Below are 21,031 nucleotides of genomic sequence, written 5' to 3' on the forward strand. Positions count from 1 at the left end.
GTAAGGAGAGAGTAGTGGGGTTATGGACATTGGGGAGGGTACGTGCTATGGTGAGTGCTGTGTAGTGTGTAAACCTGGCGATTCACAGACCTGCACCCCTGGGGCTAATAATACATTATATGTTTATAAAAAATTTCAAAAAAATTTTGAGAAAAAAAAAGTGTGCACCAGTTTCCCAGGAAAGTGTGTTAACTTATTATGGGATGAAAGACAAGCACTTAGAAAACTTAATATTTTAAAATTTTCATGTTTCATTTTCATCCTTACCTCTATTTCTCTTTCAGGATTCAGATCATGATCCCACAGAATTATTTTTCTGTCTTTCCCACCTCCAGTTAATAACATCCCATTTCTCATCTGACAAAGTGTAAACACACTGCCATCATGAGCTTTGATTTGTTTGCTGATCTGATAAACACCTAATAAGATGAGAGAAAAAAAAAACACTAGTGATATTTTCCATCACTTTAGTGTCTTTTTGGAAGAAAACTTTAACTACAGACTGAAGAATCAAAAGTTCCTCCCTTTGCATTTATGTCAATATTCAGTTACTCTGAAAACATTTCAAAATAATTCTTACAAAAAGATATAATTCCACAGACAACAGAGGATACATTAGCTTCAGAACTTACTATCCCTTATAATTATCCTACATGGGAGATAGGGTAGGTATTACTCTTCTGATTTTAGAGCTGAGGACACAAGTCTTCAATGTTCCCTTAAGCTTTCCAAAAAGTCTTCATTTTCCTACTGAGGTAACAGCCATAATATTTAACATTTAATAACCACTGCTGGGACACCTGGGTGGCTCAGTCAGTTAAGCATCTGCCTTCGGCTCAGGTCATCCCAGGGTCCTGGGATTGAGCCCCTAGTCAGGCTCCCTGCTTCTCCCCCTGCTTGTGCTCTATCTCTCTCTGGCAAATAAATAAATAAAATATATTAAAAAAATAACCATTGTTCATGTGGAGGCCCTCTGTTCTGCCAATGACTACCCCCTTTACTTGCTAAAAAATGGAGGACTGGGGTGGAAATGGGCACTAGTAGCCTAGAACAGTGGCTTTTGATCAACTAGAGAAGTATTAAAAACTGGTCTGGCTGAACCAATGTGATGGCTGAATGACAGCCCAGGTTTCTTGTATGTCCATAGCACTTTACCCAGGGAGGAACAAGGCAGGTCCATAAAAATATATTTTAAGTAAAATTCACGTAGACATTAAAAAACAAAATACATACACATGCACGCGTGCACACACACACACACACACACACGCACAACTGACCACTGAACAATACAGGGGTTAGGTGTACCAACCCCCTGTACAGTCAAAAATCAGTGTATAACTTTTGACTCCTCCTAAACTTAACTACTAATGGCCTACTGTTGACAGGAAGCCTTACTGATAATAACAATAGTTGATTAACACATATTTTGTATGCTGTATGTATTAAATATATATTCTTCCAATAAAGCTAGAGGATAAAATATTATTATTTTTTAGAGATTTTATTTATTTACTTGTCACAGAGAGAGAGAGAAAGCACAAGTAGGGAGAGCAGCAGGCAAAAGGAGAAGCAGACTCTGTGGTAAACCAAGGAGCCCCGATGTGGGACTCGATCCCAGATGTGGGACTCGATCCCAGGACTCCAAGATCATGACCTGAGCCAAAGGCAGTCGCTCAATGACTGAGCCACCCAGGCATTCCTAGAGAAAATATTATGAAGAAAATTTTAAGAGGGGCACCCAGATAGCTCAGTGGGCTAAGCTTCAGTCTTGGTCCTGGGGTCAAGCCCCGCAACAGGCTCCCTGCTTAGCGGGGAGTTCACCTCTCCTTCTCCTTCTGCCACTTCCCCCCATCCCCTGCCCTTGTGCTTTTTCTCTCTCAAATACATAAAATCTTAAAAAAAAATACATTTACAGTACTGTAAAAAATCTGCATATGAGTGGACACATGCAATTCAAACCCATCTTATTCAAGGGTCAGCTATGTATGTATATATGTGTGTATATTTTATATGTAATCAGATACTCTTTTTTCCTTTATAATATATATTTATTTAGTAGGCTCCACATCCAACATGGGCTTAGACGCATGACCCCGAGATCAGGAGTTTCATGCTCTGACAGAGGCAGCCAGGCACCCATCAGACCTCTTTCTTAAGGGCAAGGGTAAGATTTTAGTACTAAAACTATAACCACTTCATTTCCTGAGAACTCCTTCTTTGGTATTCACGATACCTTACCTCAATGAACCTCTTTATCTGGCTAGTGAGGCTGGAAGAGCAAGAGTAAAAGCTCTTTGGAAGATACCTTGTAGAATCAGTTACTAGGTTAAAAATGGGAAGGTAGCACCTTGTTTAAATATGGCCAAAGTGGGGTGCCTGGGTGGCTCAGTCGCTAAGCATCAGCCTTTGGCTCAGGTCATGATCCCAGAGTCCTGGGATTGAGCCCTCCATCAGTCTCCTTGCTTGGCAAGGAAGCCTGCTTCTCCCTCTCCCCCTGCTGTGTTCCCTCTCTCGTTGTCAAATAAATAAATACATCTTAAAAAAAAAATGGCCAAAGTAAGTAAATAAGTAGATCTTAAATCACTTGGAATAATAAAAAAAAATTATAGGTTTAAAATTTACTCACTGAGAGAAATGGGTGAAGGGGGTTAAAAGGTACAGACTTCTAGTTATAAGATAAATAAGTTCTTGGAATTTAACGCACAGCATGGTGACTACAGTTAACAATGCTGTATTATATATCTGAAAATTAAGCTGCTAAGAGAGTAGGTCTTAAAAGTTCTCATCAAAAGAAAAATCTGGGGGCGCCTGAGTGGCTCAGTGGGTTAAGCCTCTACCTTCGGCTCAGGTCATGATCTCAGCATCCTGGGATCGAGCCCCGCATCAGGCTCTCTGTTCAGCGGAGAGTCTGCTTCCCCTCTCTCAGCCTGCCTCTCTGCCTACTGTGATCTCTCTCTGTCAAATAAATAAATAAAATCTTTGGAAAAAAAAATCTGTAACTATATGAGGTGATGGATATAAACAAAACTTACTGTGGTCATCATTTTGCAATAAAAACATCAAATCAAATTATTATGTTATATACCTTAAGTGTATACAAAATTATATGCCAGTTTTATCTCAATAAAACTGGAAAAAAAAACTATTCACTTTCTAAATTGTTCATCAATAAAGAATGGATAAACAAAATATGGTATGTTCATAATATGTAATATTATTTAGCCGTAAAAAGGAATTGAGATACTGATACATGCCACAACATGGATGAACCTTGAAAACACTAAGGTTCCAATAAAAGAAGCCAGTCACAAAGGACCATATATTGTATGATTCAGTTTACACGAAATGTCCAAAATAGGCAAATCCACAGAGATCAAAAGTAGATAAATGGTTGCTAGAGGCTGAAGGGAGGGAGAAATGGGAAATGATTGCTAAGGGGCCCAGGGTTTATTTGGGGGGTGATAAAATGTTTAGAAATTAGGCAGTGGTGATAGGTATATAACTCTGTGAATGTACTAAAAATCACTTTATTGTATATTTTAAAAGGGTGAATTTTTGGTCTGTGAACTGCATCTCAATAAAGCTGTCACTGAGATTGTTCACTTTTACTTATTTATTTGAGTTACCATTATATTTAAAAAATTAACTGAAATTTGTAGGGCTTTGGTATCCTTGAAAAAAGAATGTTACAGCAGAATCTAAAAATTACTCAGTGTGAGGAGCTAGTGGTACAGATATTTAAGAGAGGGGTATATTTGGTAGGGAGAAAGGAAAGGGCTGCCTGATTTGGAGTAGAGCTTGCTCGAATGTGCAGAGCTGGAGCAGAACTCCAACAAACTTGCTATTCACATCAACAGCCTCAGCTCACATCAACATTTATCACCTAAAATACTTTAAACACTGAATACCACAATTGTGTCCACTACGACAGCCAACCAATTATCAATCATGAGAGGAAAGATATATGAGAGATGTGAATTTTTTTCTCTTAGGTAGGCTCCACGCCCAGAGTGGAGCCCAGTGTAGGGCTCAAACTCATGATCCTCAGATGAAGACCTAAGCTGAGATCAAGAGTTGGACGCTTAAAAAATAAATAAATAAAAATTAAAAAAAAAATTAAAAAAAAAAAAAGAGTTGAAAGAGTTGGACGCTTAACCAACTGAGCCATCCAGACACTCTGAGGTATGAACTTTTTAAAAGAATATTGCTGACCTGGTCGGGGGAGCAAAGGGCTTACTTTCTAATGCATAGTCAACAAGAGAGTCTGAAAGTACCATGGTACCAAGAAAACTACAAAAAGCAGAAATGTGGACTTTCATGGATCTCCATGAGAATGTAGAAAAGTGCAATAGTTTTTCTGTTTTAAATTCAGTCTTCCATACTTCCAGATAAGACAACCTCATTAAACACTTAAGATCTTCCTAGAATGATGGAATGTTAGAAAGCAGAAAATAGGGATGCCTGGGTGGCTCAGTTGGTTAAGCGGCTGCCTTCGGCTCCGGTCATGATCCCGGCGTCCTGGGATCGAGTCCCACATCGGGCTCCTTGCTCAGCGGGGAGCCTGCTTCTCTCTCTGTCTCTGCCTGCCACTCTGTCTGCCTGTGCTCGCTCTCGCTCGCTCTCTCTGACAAATAAATAAATAAAATCTTAAAAAAGAAAAAAAAAGAAAGAAAGCAGAAAATAAACCTGAGAAACAAATGCTCCATCAAGAATAAAAATATCTAGGGGCGCCTGGGTGGCTCAGTGGGTTAAGCCGCTGCCTTCGGCTCAGGTCATGATCTCAGGGTCCTGGGATCGAGTCCTGCATCAGGCTCTCTGCTCAGCAGGGAGCCTGCTTCCCTCTCTCTCTCTGCCTGCCTCTCTGTCTACTTGTGAACTCTCTCTGTCAAATAAATAAATAAAATCTTTAAAAAAAAAAAAAGAATAAAAATATCTAAGTAGTATCAGCTCCATGACATTTCCACTCTCAAACCTCCTACCCTATGATCTTTATTTCCTGAGGACCTAATATTGAGATAAAATTTCTGTGTTTCAAATTTAAACATGTTCAAATTTAAACAAAGTTCCCTTTAGATAGTATTTACCAACAAAACAAATCATCGGTCAAAGATTTCTTTCTCATGAGCCTCTATTTCTGACATTCCAATTTAAGTCATGTTTGAAATACCTACCAAGAAAAATAATTATCCTTGAATTTAAAATGGTGTTTCTTAGTTCCTTAAAGGAATTTGGCAGAGTTAAGAATAATGGAAATTTAATGACCTTGTAATATTCTCAACTTCTAATCCCCCCACTTAAAACTTATGAATTATTTCATAAAAGAAAAATCCGAACTTCCTCATATAGGTAAGAAATAAGTACCTTGTACTCAAAGGATAAACAGAAAATACTGGAACAACTAAGTGTTGACTGGCAGATGAACTGATAAAGAAAATGTGGTAATACACACATATAAACAATGGAATAAAAAAAGAAGGAAATCCTGTCATTTGTAACAACATGGATGAACCTTGAGGGTATTATGCTAAGTGAAATAAGTCAGACACAGAAAAACAAATGCCATATGATCTCACAAGTAAAATCCAAAAGAAATGAACAAATATAACAGACTGGTGGTTGTCAGAAGTGGTGGTGGGGGAAATGGGTGACAATGGTCAAAAAGTAGAAATACCCAGTTATAAGATAAACAAGTTCTGGGGATGTAATAATGTATAGCACAGTGACTGTAATTAACAATACTATATTGTATATTGAAAGATCCTGAGAGTAAATCCTAAGAATTTGTGGTAATCATCTGGCAAACATACATATATCAAACCATTATGTTGTATTCTTTACGAATCACTTATGAAATAATACTTCTGCCATCTAAAAATGCCCCTTTATCAGACACGTTATCACAGTATTTTTGGTTGAAAACACTTCCAGCCACAGATGCAGAAATACATATTAGGGAATATGCAAAACGGGTCAATCTATTGAAATTTTGGGCAAGAATTTAAAAATGGAAACTTTGAGTGTTCTGATCTAAGCTTATACATTTATTTCACTGCACTCATCAAACCCTTCCTCTAGCCATACTTATACAACGGAAACACTCAAATGTACAGAAACAAACAAAATTCTTAGGAAGTTTGCCCATAGCAGGATCATAGCAGAGTACAACACAGTCCATTTCATGTACTCAGCAGTTCACGAAGATTAGATTTCCTATTTCCTGTATGTTCACATGCAGATTTTCTTGGCACAAAGGCAAAGCCACAGGTTTTTTAGACAAAAAAACTAAATAAAGACCTCTCCCTGCCTCCCATCTCAGCACGCATTAAGGCTAATGAAGGGTACATTTACACCCAAATTCTGCTTAGTGTTGGAGGATAACATGTCAACAATTTAAGTCACTGTTTTGGTAGACAATGGTAGACAATGCTTTTCCTCGTATTTCTAATACTGAGCAAATGAGCCCAGGAAAAGAAAATAGAGATGAGTGGGAAAGGTAGTTGATAGTATCACTGTTCTTTCTTTTTTCTTAAGAATCCTTAATCCAGGGGCGCCTGGGTGGCTCAGTGGGTTAAGCCTCTGCCTTCAGCTCAGGTCATGGTCTCAGGGTCCTGGAATTGAGCCCCGCATCAGGCTCTCTGCTCAGCGGGGAGCCTGCTTCCTCCTCTCTCTGCCTGCCTCTCTGACTACTTGTAATCTCTATCAAATAAATAAATAAATAAAATCTTAAAAAAAAAAAAAAAGAATCCTCAATCCACTGCCATCCTTCTTATGAATTTTGAACCTAAACAAGACAAAAGAAGCTAAAGAATGCATGGCCAGTGATTGAGATCAGGATCATTGGTAATACAACTAAAGAATTAATTTCTATCCAATTCACCCACCAAACTTGGGAATTCAGCTGAATGGATACAGAAAACACTGCTGTAGAATATATCCCCAAAATACAGTATAAAAATCTGCACAATCGTAAGAAATCTACAAGGTTACAAATTCCACATTTTCATGAAAACAGTGTTTTCATCAGTACCACTCAACTTTTATTCCTACACTAACACCCAAAGTTAAGATTAAAGTCATTCCCTTAACAAAATGTTTAACAAATAAATTTCGAACAGCTAGTACCCAAATGCCAGATATTGTGTTAGTCCCGGGAAAGTCTATCAGGGAAGACAGACATGTAAATTAGGGCTTTCTTTCTCAGCAGAGAAACAAGGATTCCCTTATTCACAAGTTATTTGTGGTGATTTCCACGGTCTGATGCAGAGACTCCAGGGAGACAAAGGGAAGTTGTTTCAGTGTGTTTAAGGTGAGGTGGATGAATTAGAGAAACCAGGATATATGTGCTGCTCTACCACTCCCCAGGGGGAATGTCTCAGGAACGCCACGTTGGTTCCCTGTCAACCTCCACCACTTTTCTTGTGGATTCTCAAGAGTCTGATTGATTTAGCTAGTTTTCTTTCTGCTGCTACAACCTGTTGCTGCTAATAAAGAATCTCTTTCTGTTCCCAACCCACTGATTTTAGAAGAAGGTCTCTAATTCTTCTCTCATAACCTTCTACTTTGAAGGAAGCATGGTACTCTGGATATTCTTTCAGCTTTATTTTTCTTAAACTGTAAAGAAAAACGGGGTTGAAAAAAAGGCTATTTTCAGTGCCGTTCCTCTAATTTTTTCACCTACCATTGAAAAGGGCAAAGTGGATTGTGCGTTTGGGTGCAAATGAGACTTAAAAATATATATATATGTACTGCAGCACCTGGATGGCTCAGTTGGTTAAGCATGTGCCTTTGGCTCAGGTCATGATCCCAGGGTCCTGGGAAGGAGCCCCTGCACTGGCCTCCCTGCTCAGCAGGGAGCCTGCTTCTCCCTCTCCCTGTCCTTCTGCCGCTCTCCCTGCTTGTGGTCTCTCATAAGCACTCTTTCTCTCAAATAAATTCTTTAAAAAAAAAAAAAGGTATCTGTATTTCTGAGGACAATCAATTTGAGGTAAAGATAAAGAAATGCCAAGGCCCACTACAAGGACTGGGAAGATGGGCTGTAGTAAGAAAAAGAAGAAGGGGACCGAACTATGAGTTTATTCTTTTTCCCTCCTCTCTCCCATTTTTATAACATGGACATGCACATTGCCCTCACAGAAACTCTCAGACCCAGCCCCAGGGAGACTGAACCCTCTAGTCTGTTGCTATGTTGGGAAAAGGAGAGGAGAAAGGTAAGAAATGTGCCACAAATGTAGTAATTAAGATTATCATTCTTTTTTACTATACTATAAATAACTACTAATCATCAGCTGTTAAGATCTTTGGAAACAGGCTTGAGAATCAGTAAGGATAGTTTTAATCACTAATTATTTAGAAAATAATACCTCTAAGTTTCTAAGGTTTGGGTTTTATTATTCATTTATTATAAGTCCAATATCCACAGATAAGACAAAAGTTTCAGGAGGAAAAAAAAAAAAAGTTTCAGGAGGATCCCAATTCCAACAAGTAGAACTCTAAAGTAACAGTCTGATTTTGAGATGTTTTATTACATTACCATTCTTCTTCAATACCTTAAAAATAAAAACCTCAAGTCTTTAACAGAGTTGCCTTTACTGAAATCAATGTCATCCTTCAAGACCCTCCCCCTACTCCCCATTTACCCACATAAGAGATCTCAGCTCCTAAGGCTCCAGTCTCAGGATAAGATGGAGGCTCTTGCTCTTCTTCAAGGACAATTCTTCCTCATATGCCCAAGCCAGGTATTCTCATCTCTCTTTTTAGCCTCCTCTTCTTTACCGGCAATACCAATTTTACTTTCAGGTTGTAGGCAACTTTAAAGAGACTACTGACACTAGTAACTCTCTACTTCCCATTCCATTTTCATCTTGGATTCTCAAAATTCTCCATTTTGAGACTGGCCGCTCTATACTTAGGTGTTTTGGGCCTTATTGTTCTATTGATATTGCAAATTACTAATGGTTGATTCTTAGGTTTTTATTCTTGACTTCTCTACAGCACTGATAATGCTGGAAATTCTCTCCTCCCTTCTTCAGGGAGGGAGTTAATTTTTTTCTTTTTAAATTTCACTTCTGTAATCCTTGGAGGGTCTTTTTGGATTATCTAACTGGGGGATAAAGGACCCTTGGCCTTTTAACTCTTCTTCTGTGGTGAGCTCAACAACCAGTTTTAAGGATTCTTGTATATAACTAAAAAAATCTGTACCTGAATCCCTACTTAAATTATCCATTACTTAGTATATATTAAACTGACAGTAGGAATTATAAAACACTACAGTTTTTTAAAACACATTTTCTGTGGTACCTGGGTGGCTCAGTCAGTTAAGAGGCTACCTTTGGCTCAGGTCATGATCCCAGGCCCACACTGGGCTCCCTACTCACTGGGGAGCCTGCTTCTCCCTCTCCTGCTCGCCCTGCTTGTGTTCTCTGTAAAATAAATAAAATCTTAAAGATAAAATAAAATAAATAAATAAATAAATAAAATAAAGTAAAATAAAATAGAATTTCCTGCAAATTGGCTAGCTCTTGTCTCTGTTAAATTCTACAAACTGATTCACATCCTGGATGCCTCACATTCATATCCACCCTTCTGCCTTCACTTGCACCATTTCCCTAAACTGGAATCAAGGTTCCATATCTTTTTTAAGTCTTGTACATTCATTATGGTGTAGCTTAAATACCATTTCTTCTGTAATGCCTTCACAAAACACTAATGTTCAGGATGATTTCTCTCCTCATCTTTACACTGCTTAAATTAACATATATCTATATCATCTCTACTTTGTATTAACCTCCTAAAAGGAAAGTCCGGGTATAGTCAAATGTAGGTTATATATGTTCAGTGAATAACTGTAAGGAATTTAATTTTTAAAAATAGATCATCATGAAAAACCTTAAAAACAAAAGGCATTGGGAGGAGTAAGTGCCAGCCGGCAACAGCAAGACATGTACATTTAAAGTGAGGACTTTGATGTGAGAATACTATACCTTTAGACCCTTTCCCGGGGGTGGGTTCTACAGTAGTTTTGCTCCATATAAGTATGACTCCACCTGAGTCGCCAGTAAGAACATCTCCATTCCCCAAGAATGCTAAACACTGCACAAATTTTGGCTTTTCATATTTCTACAATGAAACAACGAGAATTTTCAGTTTTCCTTTGGCATAATGTTTGTTTACTCAACAATTAAAAAAATCAAAGTTTTAAAAAGAACTTGCAACATTCTAATCCTTACCCCAAAAATTCCCTGTTTTCTTGTTAGTGAATTGCCACTCCAGGTCCAGAAAAAGATATGAGATTTACCACAGGTTATTATGGTATTTGCATCTGTTGGATGGAACTCCACAGCCAAAACAACTTCATTTGTTGTCTGTGGATAGAGAAATAAAGCTTTAGATGAATGTGTATCTTTATCTCCATCAAATACCAATTACAGCTACTGACAACCAAAGACTGGGAAACATCTTGAGAAAACACCTTTTGTCAAAGACCAACTTTCCTGAAAAATTTTAACAGATTTTTCAAATGATTTGAATTTGATGTCCTCATACTACTGTATCATCTTTTATGTTATTTATATATAATAACTGCACTAAAAAGACATATGAATTAGTTTAAGATTCTTTTAATTTTTTATACATTCAGGTAAAAGTACACTAAAACTAAGCAAATACAAGAGCCATGTACATTCTATCATAAAGACAGACTATCATTTTGACGGGGAAAAAAAAAGTCTTCTCTTTCTTGATACTATTACTACTGACCAAGAAAATATTACTGATTTAGAGATTCATCATCAGGCTGAGGGCTTAAAAAGTAGATGCAGAATGGGCACTACTGATACCTATAGAGTAATGAAGAAACAAAAAACTAAGAAATTTTATGCTCTTTCCTCAAAAAAACCTAGAAAGGACAGGAGTTAAGTTTAAAAGAACTGGAATGAGACAGTAGGAGAAAACAGGCATGAGAGCCACAAAGGAATTACAAATATAATTTTTTCACTGAAATTACTGAATTATCAAATGTTTTATGGCAAAAGCACCTATTCAAAATTAACAGGTAAAATATACATGCTTGTACAGCTGTTTATTGTTAGCTGTTGTTTACTTGCAGGGTGAATATTAATATCCATTTTTAAGAAAGACTTATTTATTATTTTTTAAAAAGATTTTATTTATTTATTTGAGAGAATGAGAGAGGGAGAGAGAGAGAACATGAGAAGGGGGCAGGTCAGAGGGAGAAGCAGACTCCCTGCTGATCAGGCTGTCTTATTCGGGACTCGATCCTGGCACTCCAGGATCATGACCTGAGCCTAAGGCTTAACTAGCTGAGCCACCCAGGCACCCCAGATTTATTTTAGAGAGACAAAGCACATGAGTGCACACAAAGGTGGGGGAAGAGGCAGGTGGACAGACTCTAACACAGGGCTCCATCCTGTGACCCATGAGACCCATGATGACCCATGAGATCATCACCTAAGCCAAAACCAGGAGTTGGACACTTAACCGACTGAGCTACCCAGATGCCCCCTTAATGTCCATTTTTTAACAACTTCATGTCAATGAATTAATCTCTTCTAGAGATGACCAATTTTTGTTTTGTTATAAACATCATCTTTAAAATTTACTTTGACCCAGGATATTTTACATTAATTTTAATCAATTTTATCAATTTTACATTAATTTTTATCAATTTTATCAATTACATTAATTTTATCAATTTATATTATATGTACAGAAAAGTACTCAAATCCTAAGTACATAGCTTGAAAATTTTCACAAAATGAACACACTTCTGTACAGCATCTAGAACAAGAAAAAGAAGAATTTCTAACATACCAGATACCTAACAACTTAGATACCTTTTCTAGACACTATCCCCTATGTCTGCTCAAGTAACTATGATCCTGATTTATAGCAGCATAGATAACTTTGTTTTATTTAAATGGAATCATACAGAATGGACTCCTTTGTATCTGACCCCATTTTATTTACATTTGTGAGATTCAGTTCATATTGGTGCATATATTGTAATTTGTTCATTCTCATTGCTGTACTGTATTCCTTTGTATATAAAGATCCCATTATTGATTTATCCACTCTCCTACTGATTGGCATTTGGGTAACTTCCTTTTGTGGGGCTACCATTATTTTTGATTAGTTGTCTTTTGGTCAACACATGGATATACTTCTGTCGGGTTTATACCTAAGAGCGGAATAGGAGGGTAGAGGTTATACACGTGTATATGTTCAACTTTAAAAGGTAATGCCATTTTCCAAAAATGGCTGTGCTGATTTCTGTGTTCAACATACAACAGTGTATTAGAGTTCCAGTTACTTCACACATCAAACTTGTTATTTTTGTCTACTCTTATCGCTTCTTATTTCCACACATACTCAGCTTGTCAACTTTCGTGAAAATCATGCTGGGATTCTGACTATGTTGAAAGTACAGAATAATATGCAGAGAAGTAATATCCTTATATTTTCTTCTATCCATGATTACTGTATATTCCTTCGTGTATTTATGTCTTCTTTAATTCCTGTCAATAAGGTCTTAAAGTTGCCTTGCTGAATTTTAAACTTATATAAATTAACTATGTATGTACCAACTCTCCAAATTTCTGTGACTTAAGCAAAAATAGAGCTCATCTACAGTGGAAGAGAGTAAGGTCAACACAAAGGAAAAGGAGGAGAGAGAAGAGAATCAGCGATGCAGTCCCTGAATCAAGTCATTCCTGAGACAAAATTCCCCTCTGACCTTTTCTAGATGTGTTTTTTCTCCTTAACCATGAATCAGTAAATTTTCTTCATCTTTAAGTTGTTTTGCAGTCACCTGCACTGGAAAGAGCTCTAATACAGACATCTGGGATACAAGGAACTTCGGTGTGACAAGCAAGGGGAAAAGAGTTTTTAGCTTCCACAAGTAGGTGAAGTGTGGTGGGAGGTGAAACAGGTTGAGGGCTAAGGAAGATGACTAGTGCAGAATGGGAAATGTTGATTTTGATCTACAGGATAGGACATTCAAATAAAGATGCCTAGCACGCAACAAGAAATATAGGTTTAGGTGTGTGACAGAGATCTGGGTTAGAGTTAATTGATATGGGACACAGCAGACCATAATTAAGGCCATAAGAGCATACGTGATACCAATCGAGGACATGGGCTGTAACTCTGAAGAATACCAACATTTAAGGTCCTGGAAAGGAGATCAACGAGTGACCAGCAGGAGGAAAACCACAAGACTTCATCCAGTAGCCTTTTCTACAAAGGCTCACACCCATTTCACTTCAGTATAACATCCCCATGTTTCAATGTTAAATTACTTTTATGGCTGAAAGACAATCTACATCCTCATTTGTATTTTTCAAGGTTTGAGGTTTCCTGACATGTCATATTCTTTTCAAGTATAATCAATCTACCGTTTCTTTCAAAAGATTAACTTACACTATTTAAACGAATCTCTTTTTAACCAACAAGCTGAAAGCCTGAAGCTTATACCAAACAAAACTGTTGAGAGAGAGAGAGAGAGAGAGTGCACAACTAAAGAGGAATGTGATGTTATTTAAGAGTACAGCAAATATGTCACAGGCTTTTTATAGTCATCCTGTCACTCTGAATCTCTCTGAAAGCCTGTGAGAGGGAGGCCATTTCCACCCATATGAACATAGCTGCAATGTTAAGCTTATATTCTTCTCTTACAAGTTATAGACTGATCCACACAAAGGGATCAATCCTATTCTACAACAATTATACATGCTGTAACATTTTATGTAATAACCCCATACATGTAATTAAGACCAAAAAACTTAACTGTTACATATGCTTTTTAGTTATGTGAGTCACATTCCTAGGATGAATTTTTTCCTAAGGGTTTTAAAACTTTAAAGACTGAATGAAGTAACAAATTTTGTTAAGGAAACCAGGTTGAGTATTCAGAGTTAATTCTGAGATGAGATAACCATCTACTTTGGCATTTCAGTAGCACAATGTGTCTGAAATATCACTGGAATTTGGTTGACAGTACTTGACTATTTTATCTTAAGAATAGTTTAAGAATTGACCTCAGGATCTATAGATACTATCGCAGAAACTACAGACCATAAATAGGTGTTGTTTAAAAAAATAGATTAAGAATGGTATTCTTAGTATCAGTAAAATGATGGCAATCAATAAATCTAATGGATATGGCCAGTTGGTATGCTTTTACAACTTAAGGATATGCAATATACTTCCAAGGATCTGCAAAACAAATAATGTATTCTAAAAATAATAATTAAAACCTCTTTTGATTTACCTTTATTTCTGCTCCTTTTGATTTTTTCTGCCAATCCCATACAGTAAGCATATGCTCATTGGAGTCATCGATAACACATAAATGAACACCTGAATCCTAAAGAAAAGCCAAATAAAGGCATTTAAAATTTTCAGTTAAGTTTGACTTTCTAAGAAGAAATACCATTTTATTAAAACTGCCAACATTAAGATAATCCCAAATCCTTTAAACACACAGCTCCTTCAAAGAAAATGATTATACTCTTTCCTGACTGTATTTTTTTCAGAAATATAATGAAGACTCCTTAAAAAATATTTTCTACTTTTAATTTTTTCCCCAGGTTAGTTTCTACTTGCGATCTAGTTACTTCTATTATTCAGAGATAGCAATTTAGTTTTCCATGATGTATCTGACTTACATTAACATGAATAAATGAGATAAATTATTTTTTTATTATCCTTTAAAAAGTTTTTTTTAAAGATTTATTTATTTATTTGAGAGAGAGAACATGGGTAGGGAGGGGCCAAGGGAGATGGACGAGACAATCTCAAGCAGATTCACCACTCAGACGTGGAGCCCAACGCCTGAGATTATGACCTGAGCTGAATCAAGAGTCAAACACTTAACTGACTGAGCCATTCAGGCGCCCCTCTTTTCTATCTTTCTGAAACCATTTTCATTCACATAATTTAAGTCTCTCAGTTCAAGAAAAAAAAATATGGATATTAAAAAATTATTTGTTTTCCAGTAGCATTTGCAATATATGCCTAATGACATATACGGGAGAAAGAAATACTGTGGAGAAAAGTAAGAGGTAATGATGAAGGACAGAGCTTGCTCTCTTCTCTTTATCTTTTAGCCTGTATTACAACAATTACCTAAACTAGGAAAAGTTAAGAGTATGAGACAATCGAAGATAATCTTAACACTGTAATAATGGTATCAACAAGATGACAACAGTTCCTGCTACAGAAATTTAGGGGTAAAAAAGGTAGTAAAAGTCCTTCAGTACATTAGTCACCTTTCTCACAATTCTTGTCTCACAGGACCTCTGGACCTTCAGTACCTTCAAAGCTAGCGAAGTTCCTATGTCCACCCAAATTTATCTTCCTGTTCTAAAAATATCCCTTCTGCCTCCATGTCCCACAAAACTCCCATAATCCATAATAAACCTGCTAAGAGCTAGGAACTGAAGAGGTAATATGAATACATACATATATCCTAAAGTATGAGTGAGGGCCAATAAAATCTGGAGGGGTGTCTGCATTTGAAACTTAAAATCATGGATCCTAAAGTGTAGATCTCCTGTATACTCTATAACAACTGTATATAATTCAAGAATAAATAGAATGTTTCAATGGGTAATATCCCTCTTTTATTTTCCCCTCAGGATAAAGGCTCAAGGTTTAGATATGACTGCTAGATACTGAATTTTAAACTCAAGTTGTCATCAATTCAGAACCAAGATAACTCACGATTTTATTGAGTACAAAGGTCTGATTTTTTAAAAAGATTTTATTTATTTATTTGAAAGAGAATGAGAGAGAGCATGAGAGGGGGGGAAAGTTAGAGCGAGAAACAGATTCCCGACCGAGCAGGGAGCCCAATGTGGGACTTGATCCTCGGACTCCAGGATCATGGCCCCACAAAGGTCTGATTATTTCATTTGCTCCAACATGGCCTCAAGAAAAGCCAGTATTTGTGTGGAATTGGCCAACTTTCATGTCTGAATTTTCTAAATAAAATATATTTCCATGATTCAAGCTGAAGCAAAAGCACATCCTACTGCTTATTTCAATTATACCATGCTATGTATATGTTCCTCTAACCATTTCCTGTTACTATAGGAATCCTATTTCAGAACAAAACTGTAATTAGGTATAACAAACTGTATCCCATTTAAACCATATACTTTAGTACCTAGGTTAAAATGCTGGCCATTGCTAAGCAATAGCTAACAATTCAGAGTTAGCACTTTCTGTGAACACACACACATACTGAGCTTATTTTCTTTTCTGCTACTTTGCACTGCTTGCTTACTTCTTTAAAAATTGTTACTTACTGCTTTTGAAAAATCCAGGCATCCTACTCCCCGCTCAAAGGTCCCAAGTCCAATAATTTGCAGTGTGGATAAACTAACTGAATCCCACACTCTGACATGGGGTTGCAGAGGCTGCAAAGACAAGGGGAAAAACACAAGATAGCAAGATTATCTGGTATTCAGTGGGTGCAAATAAATACTGCTACCAAACAGAACTGTCTGCCATCTATCTCTAAAAAGCAGTAGGGATGGATAAACATCTAATATAAACCAGCTACTACATTAGACATGACCCCAAAGAATCTTGAGGAGATATTTTCTTCTCATACTATGAACACAAGAAAATAACAACAGTGATAATAATAGTAGCAGAAAATGATTTAGTATTTACTATGCCGTATACTATTCTAAGTACCTGTATTAATTCATTTAATCCTCACAGTCCCATGAACTATGTACTATAATAATCACCATTTAACAGATTAGGAAATTGAGCTATAGAGATTTGAATAACCTGCCCAAAGTTACACAGTATTTTTTTTTTTAAAGATTTTATTTATTTATTTGACAGAGATCACAAGTAGGCAGAGAGGCAGGCAGAGAGAGAGGAAGGGAAGCAGGCTCCCTGCTGAGCAGAGAGCCCGATGTGAGGCTTGATCCCAGGACCCTGGGGATCATGACCTGAGCCGAAGGCAGAGGCTTTAACCCACTGAGCCACCCAGGCGCCCCCAAAGTTATACAGTTATTAAAAGGCAGAGTTAGAATTCTAACCCAGGCAAATTTGCTCTGGATACTCTGCTTTTAACATTACCTTAATTCCTGGAAAATAATACTTTTTTTTCCCTAACCAGTGTCCAATAAATTGCTAAACAAACAGTTCTTAAATAGAATTTGAAACCTGAAGGGGCCTTAGACTCATCCAATATAATCATTCCAACTCCTTTTCTTTAAATAAACTCAAGCCAGAGAATGTCATGGGTACAGTCAGACACATGTTAATCAGTCACCGATAATACTCTCTGTTGATCCTTACAAGTAAGGGATTTATTACGTAAACCAACTTAATAATATTGAGTAGGAACTGAAATTTTTAAAGTGTTATCAGTTCCAGTCACATATAAAATCAAGTCCATCAATGTAGTGAAATTTTACTATCTTCTGGCAAACACTGATAAATTACACTAAGTTTAAAAAAAAAAAAGTGGGGCACCTGGGTGGCTCAGTGGGTTAAAGCCTCTGCCTTCGGCTCAGGTCATGATCCCAGGGTCCTGGGATCAAGCCTCACATTGGGCTCTCTGCTCCATGGAGAACCTGCTTTCTCCTCTCTCTCTGCCTGCCTCTCTGCCTACTTGTGATCTCTGTCAAATAAATAAATAAAATCTTAAAAAAAAAAAAAAAAGTAAGAAGCTTCTGAGTCCTCCCAATTTTACAAGTAAATAGTCTCCTTAGGGAGACTATTTCCTTTTAGAGAAATATTTAAGTAGTATGATACTCTCTTGTTTTTTGGGATGTTTACATTCTATTTTTTCCCTCTTATACTAGAGATCCCTTAGCAGCATTTAAAAGAATGAAATAAGCAAGCCATGGTTAAAATTAAAATCAATCCATTCTAATGGCAACAACACTGGTACAGCATGCAGAACACTATGCCACTCACCCTTCCGTCTTTATCCACTCCAGCTATCTGTCCAGTTGCAATCCTAATTTTGTCAGGATGTACAGCAAGGCTAAAACAGCATTATTAACAACAATTTTAAATACGGGAAATGTGAAACCGCCGAAATATGCCTTAGTAACAACATCTTTCAAACATTTTTCAGTTTTTAATCATTAAAAAATTCTCATCGTGACTTATCTGATTTTCTTTAGCAAATCAACCTAAGTTTTGACCATACTTTTTCTTCCTTTGGTCAATTAAAACAGACAAATTAATGAAGCAGTAAATTCACATCTGTGGCAGGATAACTTAAACTGTCTTCATCTGTTCAAGTTCCTTTCTAATCTTACACACGCACATGCAGTCAGATGGTTTTATCGTAGTGAAGATGCGGTACTGCACGGTACAAATGTAACCTATTACTATGACAAGATTTTCCCCGTTTGCTGTATCCTTACTCATTATTATTGACTGAACAGTTCTTCTATCATTTCTACTTTTCTACAAAGGAACACAGTAAACATAGTACCTCCAAACTTTTAAAATTTAGAGTTCTTAATGCTGAACTCTTATAAGTCAAATATGGAGCAAGAAACTCTTAAGAACAAACTGAAAATAGTGCAGCATATATGCCCACATTTTTCATGATAAACATGAGAGACTAGCAAAATTTTTAAAAAGATGTCTTCCTGTCGATATATAGACTCTTTATACATCTTGAAACCAAGGGGTAAGCTCATTGAGAATGTAAATTTTTTGTTCTTAGTATGTATTGCTCATTACTTTCCAGAAGAATATTAATTTAAATTACATAAGAAACAAAAGTGCTTTAAAAGTTCCACTACAACTTCCCCATATTAAAATGCCACTTTTTCAAATATATCGTACGGAATGCCTTTAATATCCTTAACATCTGAGCTCTCCACAAGAAACCATTTCTGAAAAACCCAAATTAAAAAGAAATGCAAAATGACAAAGAAAAAAAAGACAAGTGTTCAATGATACCAACCATTTCACACAGTCTGTGTGACCCAGGTAGTGTCGCTGAGTTCTCTCCTCATAATTAAACAGTACTACTACTGATGCTATGAAATACACTATTTCTCCGGTAGGAAGAAGGTAAACATTAGCACGACAGTCCTTTCCTCGATAACCGTATCTTAAACACAAAAGTCAAGGTTTTTAATAAACACAATTTTTAAGGTGTAAACTAACAAGCTTTTCATGGATACCGAGGGGCATGAGAAAGGTATAAAGAAAACAGGAATGCATTAGAGCTAGGAAACTCAAGTCCTGCCACTATCCAAGGTGCAATCCCGAGTTTTTAATGTGCATAAATCTTAGTTTCCTCATTCCCCAGATAAATACATATTGAGATCCTAACATGTGGCAGGTACAGGCTGAACATACAGTTCTGAAAAAAACAGAGGCCTGTGTCCCTGAAGATTATGGTCTCTCAAAGATGACAAAAACACAGACCAAAAATATCATTAGAAATTGTGGAAAAAAAAGTAACAGTGTCCCAGGAGAAAGCATAGAAGGAACACCTAATTTAAATGGAGAGAAAGTGAGGAGAGGGATCAAAAGAAGCGCTGAGAAAATGACATTTGTGCTTGACCTAAATAATGAGTAAGACAGCCAGGCACAGTTTGGCAGGCAGAGTGTTTATTAAAAAGTTGTACAGAATTACACGATTGGTGAGTTTCCAAACTAATTTCTCCAGAAATGAGGGAATGAATGAAAGGGTAGGGGAAAGAGTGTGGAGGAGAATGGAGGCAGAAAACGGAGTTGAAACTACTAGCTCTGTTCTGCTTCATAGAGTTTCTCAAAGGTTCTAAAAGAAAAATTTCTAAGTGAAATTAAGGGAGCTCTTCTATATAGTCATTTTTTACAAAGTCTGGCTGAGAAGTTAATTCTGGAATTAGAATCAATCATATTAATTTGAGCTCTTAATAAAATAATTTACATTATAATAAAATAATTTACATTATTTCGCAAGTTATAAAATGCTTAACTGATGTTTCCTTATTTAATTCTTACAACAGCTCAATAAAGTAGGAGTTATTAACCTCTTTTTATAAGGGAAGTAAGGATTATTGGGGGTGGCAGAGCTGAGACTCAAACATTAGTCTTCCCATTCCAGTCCAATGCCTTCTCTACCACACTACAAGTAGCTGCCAAGATGTTCATACAATACCGCTTGCCCTATCCAAAGATATGAATTTGGGTGGTTTTAAATTGCTAAGAGCAAAATATATATAATATGTGAAGGATGAGAAGTAACATCTCTTTACTTTCTCAAGTGGTTGTGATATTACATTTATTATTTTTTTGTATAAAGTTAATTTTGACAGAGGTTAGGTAAATGAATTTTTCTTAAACTAGAGACAAAGCAAACAAAGTTGCTGTCACAGTAGAGAAGGATACACCCACTCCAGTTTCAGCTTCTCAGGAGGCAGTTCTGTTCTGATGTCATCATAGTTTTCAACATCAGAAGGAATGAACATTGTAATTGGCCGACCTCGCATAAACATTTTAACATATTCTCCTTCTGTTGAAACACAAGACAAAAGTTAAGTCAATTTTCTGAATAATCATAGAAAAGTAGATTATTATGGTGATATAGTAAGAACAAGACAAAAAATAGCTAGTTCACAGTTCTATTCTTATTATACATAATTATTTTTATATAAAGACCTTGTCTAAACATTGCAGGAAAAACTACTGGTCATTTCCTTAAATGAGAATAACTATTTTCACAATTAAACTAAACTAAACTAAACAAGAAGGCCAGGAAAGCTGAGGTAGAAAAATGGGGAAAAAATCATAATTAAAGTTTTCCTAACAGTTGAAAATAAGAAACAGATTATCAGGGCAGACAACAATCATGTCTACCACATTACTTCATCAATCTACTGATTTTTTAAAAAGATTTTATTTTTTGAGAGAGAGAGAGAGAGAGTGAACAAGCACACAAGCAAGCATGAGTGCAGGGAGGGGCAGAGAGAGAAGCATGTTCCCTGCTGAGCAGAGACCCCAATGCAGGACTTGATCCTGGAACATC

At 36.6% G+C, this 21,031-nt stretch overlaps 1 protein-coding gene across 3 annotated transcripts in view; it reads right to left on the bottom strand.

Moving 5' to 3' along the window:
- EML4 (EMAP like 4) overlaps positions 1-21,031 on the bottom strand; it is a gene marked incomplete at its 5' end in the record, with an annotated part of 158,291 nt that overhangs the window by 32,811 nt on the left and 104,449 nt on the right. For all 3 annotated transcript variants that reach the window (XM_080814856.1, XM_080814855.1, XM_080814857.1), the window contains 8 exons: positions 268-419; positions 9,984-10,119; positions 10,230-10,364; positions 14,291-14,386; positions 16,332-16,442; positions 17,968-18,037; positions 18,977-19,126; positions 20,395-20,518. In XM_080814856.1, the coding sequence (XP_080670982.1) occupies positions 268-419; positions 9,984-10,119; positions 10,230-10,364; positions 14,291-14,386; positions 16,332-16,442; positions 17,968-18,037; positions 18,977-19,126; positions 20,395-20,518 (974 nt within the window). The remainder of the gene's footprint in view (positions 1-267; positions 420-9,983; positions 10,120-10,229; positions 10,365-14,290; positions 14,387-16,331; positions 16,443-17,967; positions 18,038-18,976; positions 19,127-20,394; positions 20,519-21,031) is intronic.

Source organism: Martes martes (assembly GCF_963455335.1).
Source record: "Martes martes genome assembly, chromosome: 9".
Classification (NCBI taxonomy): domain Eukaryota; kingdom Metazoa; phylum Chordata; class Mammalia; order Carnivora; family Mustelidae; genus Martes; species Martes martes.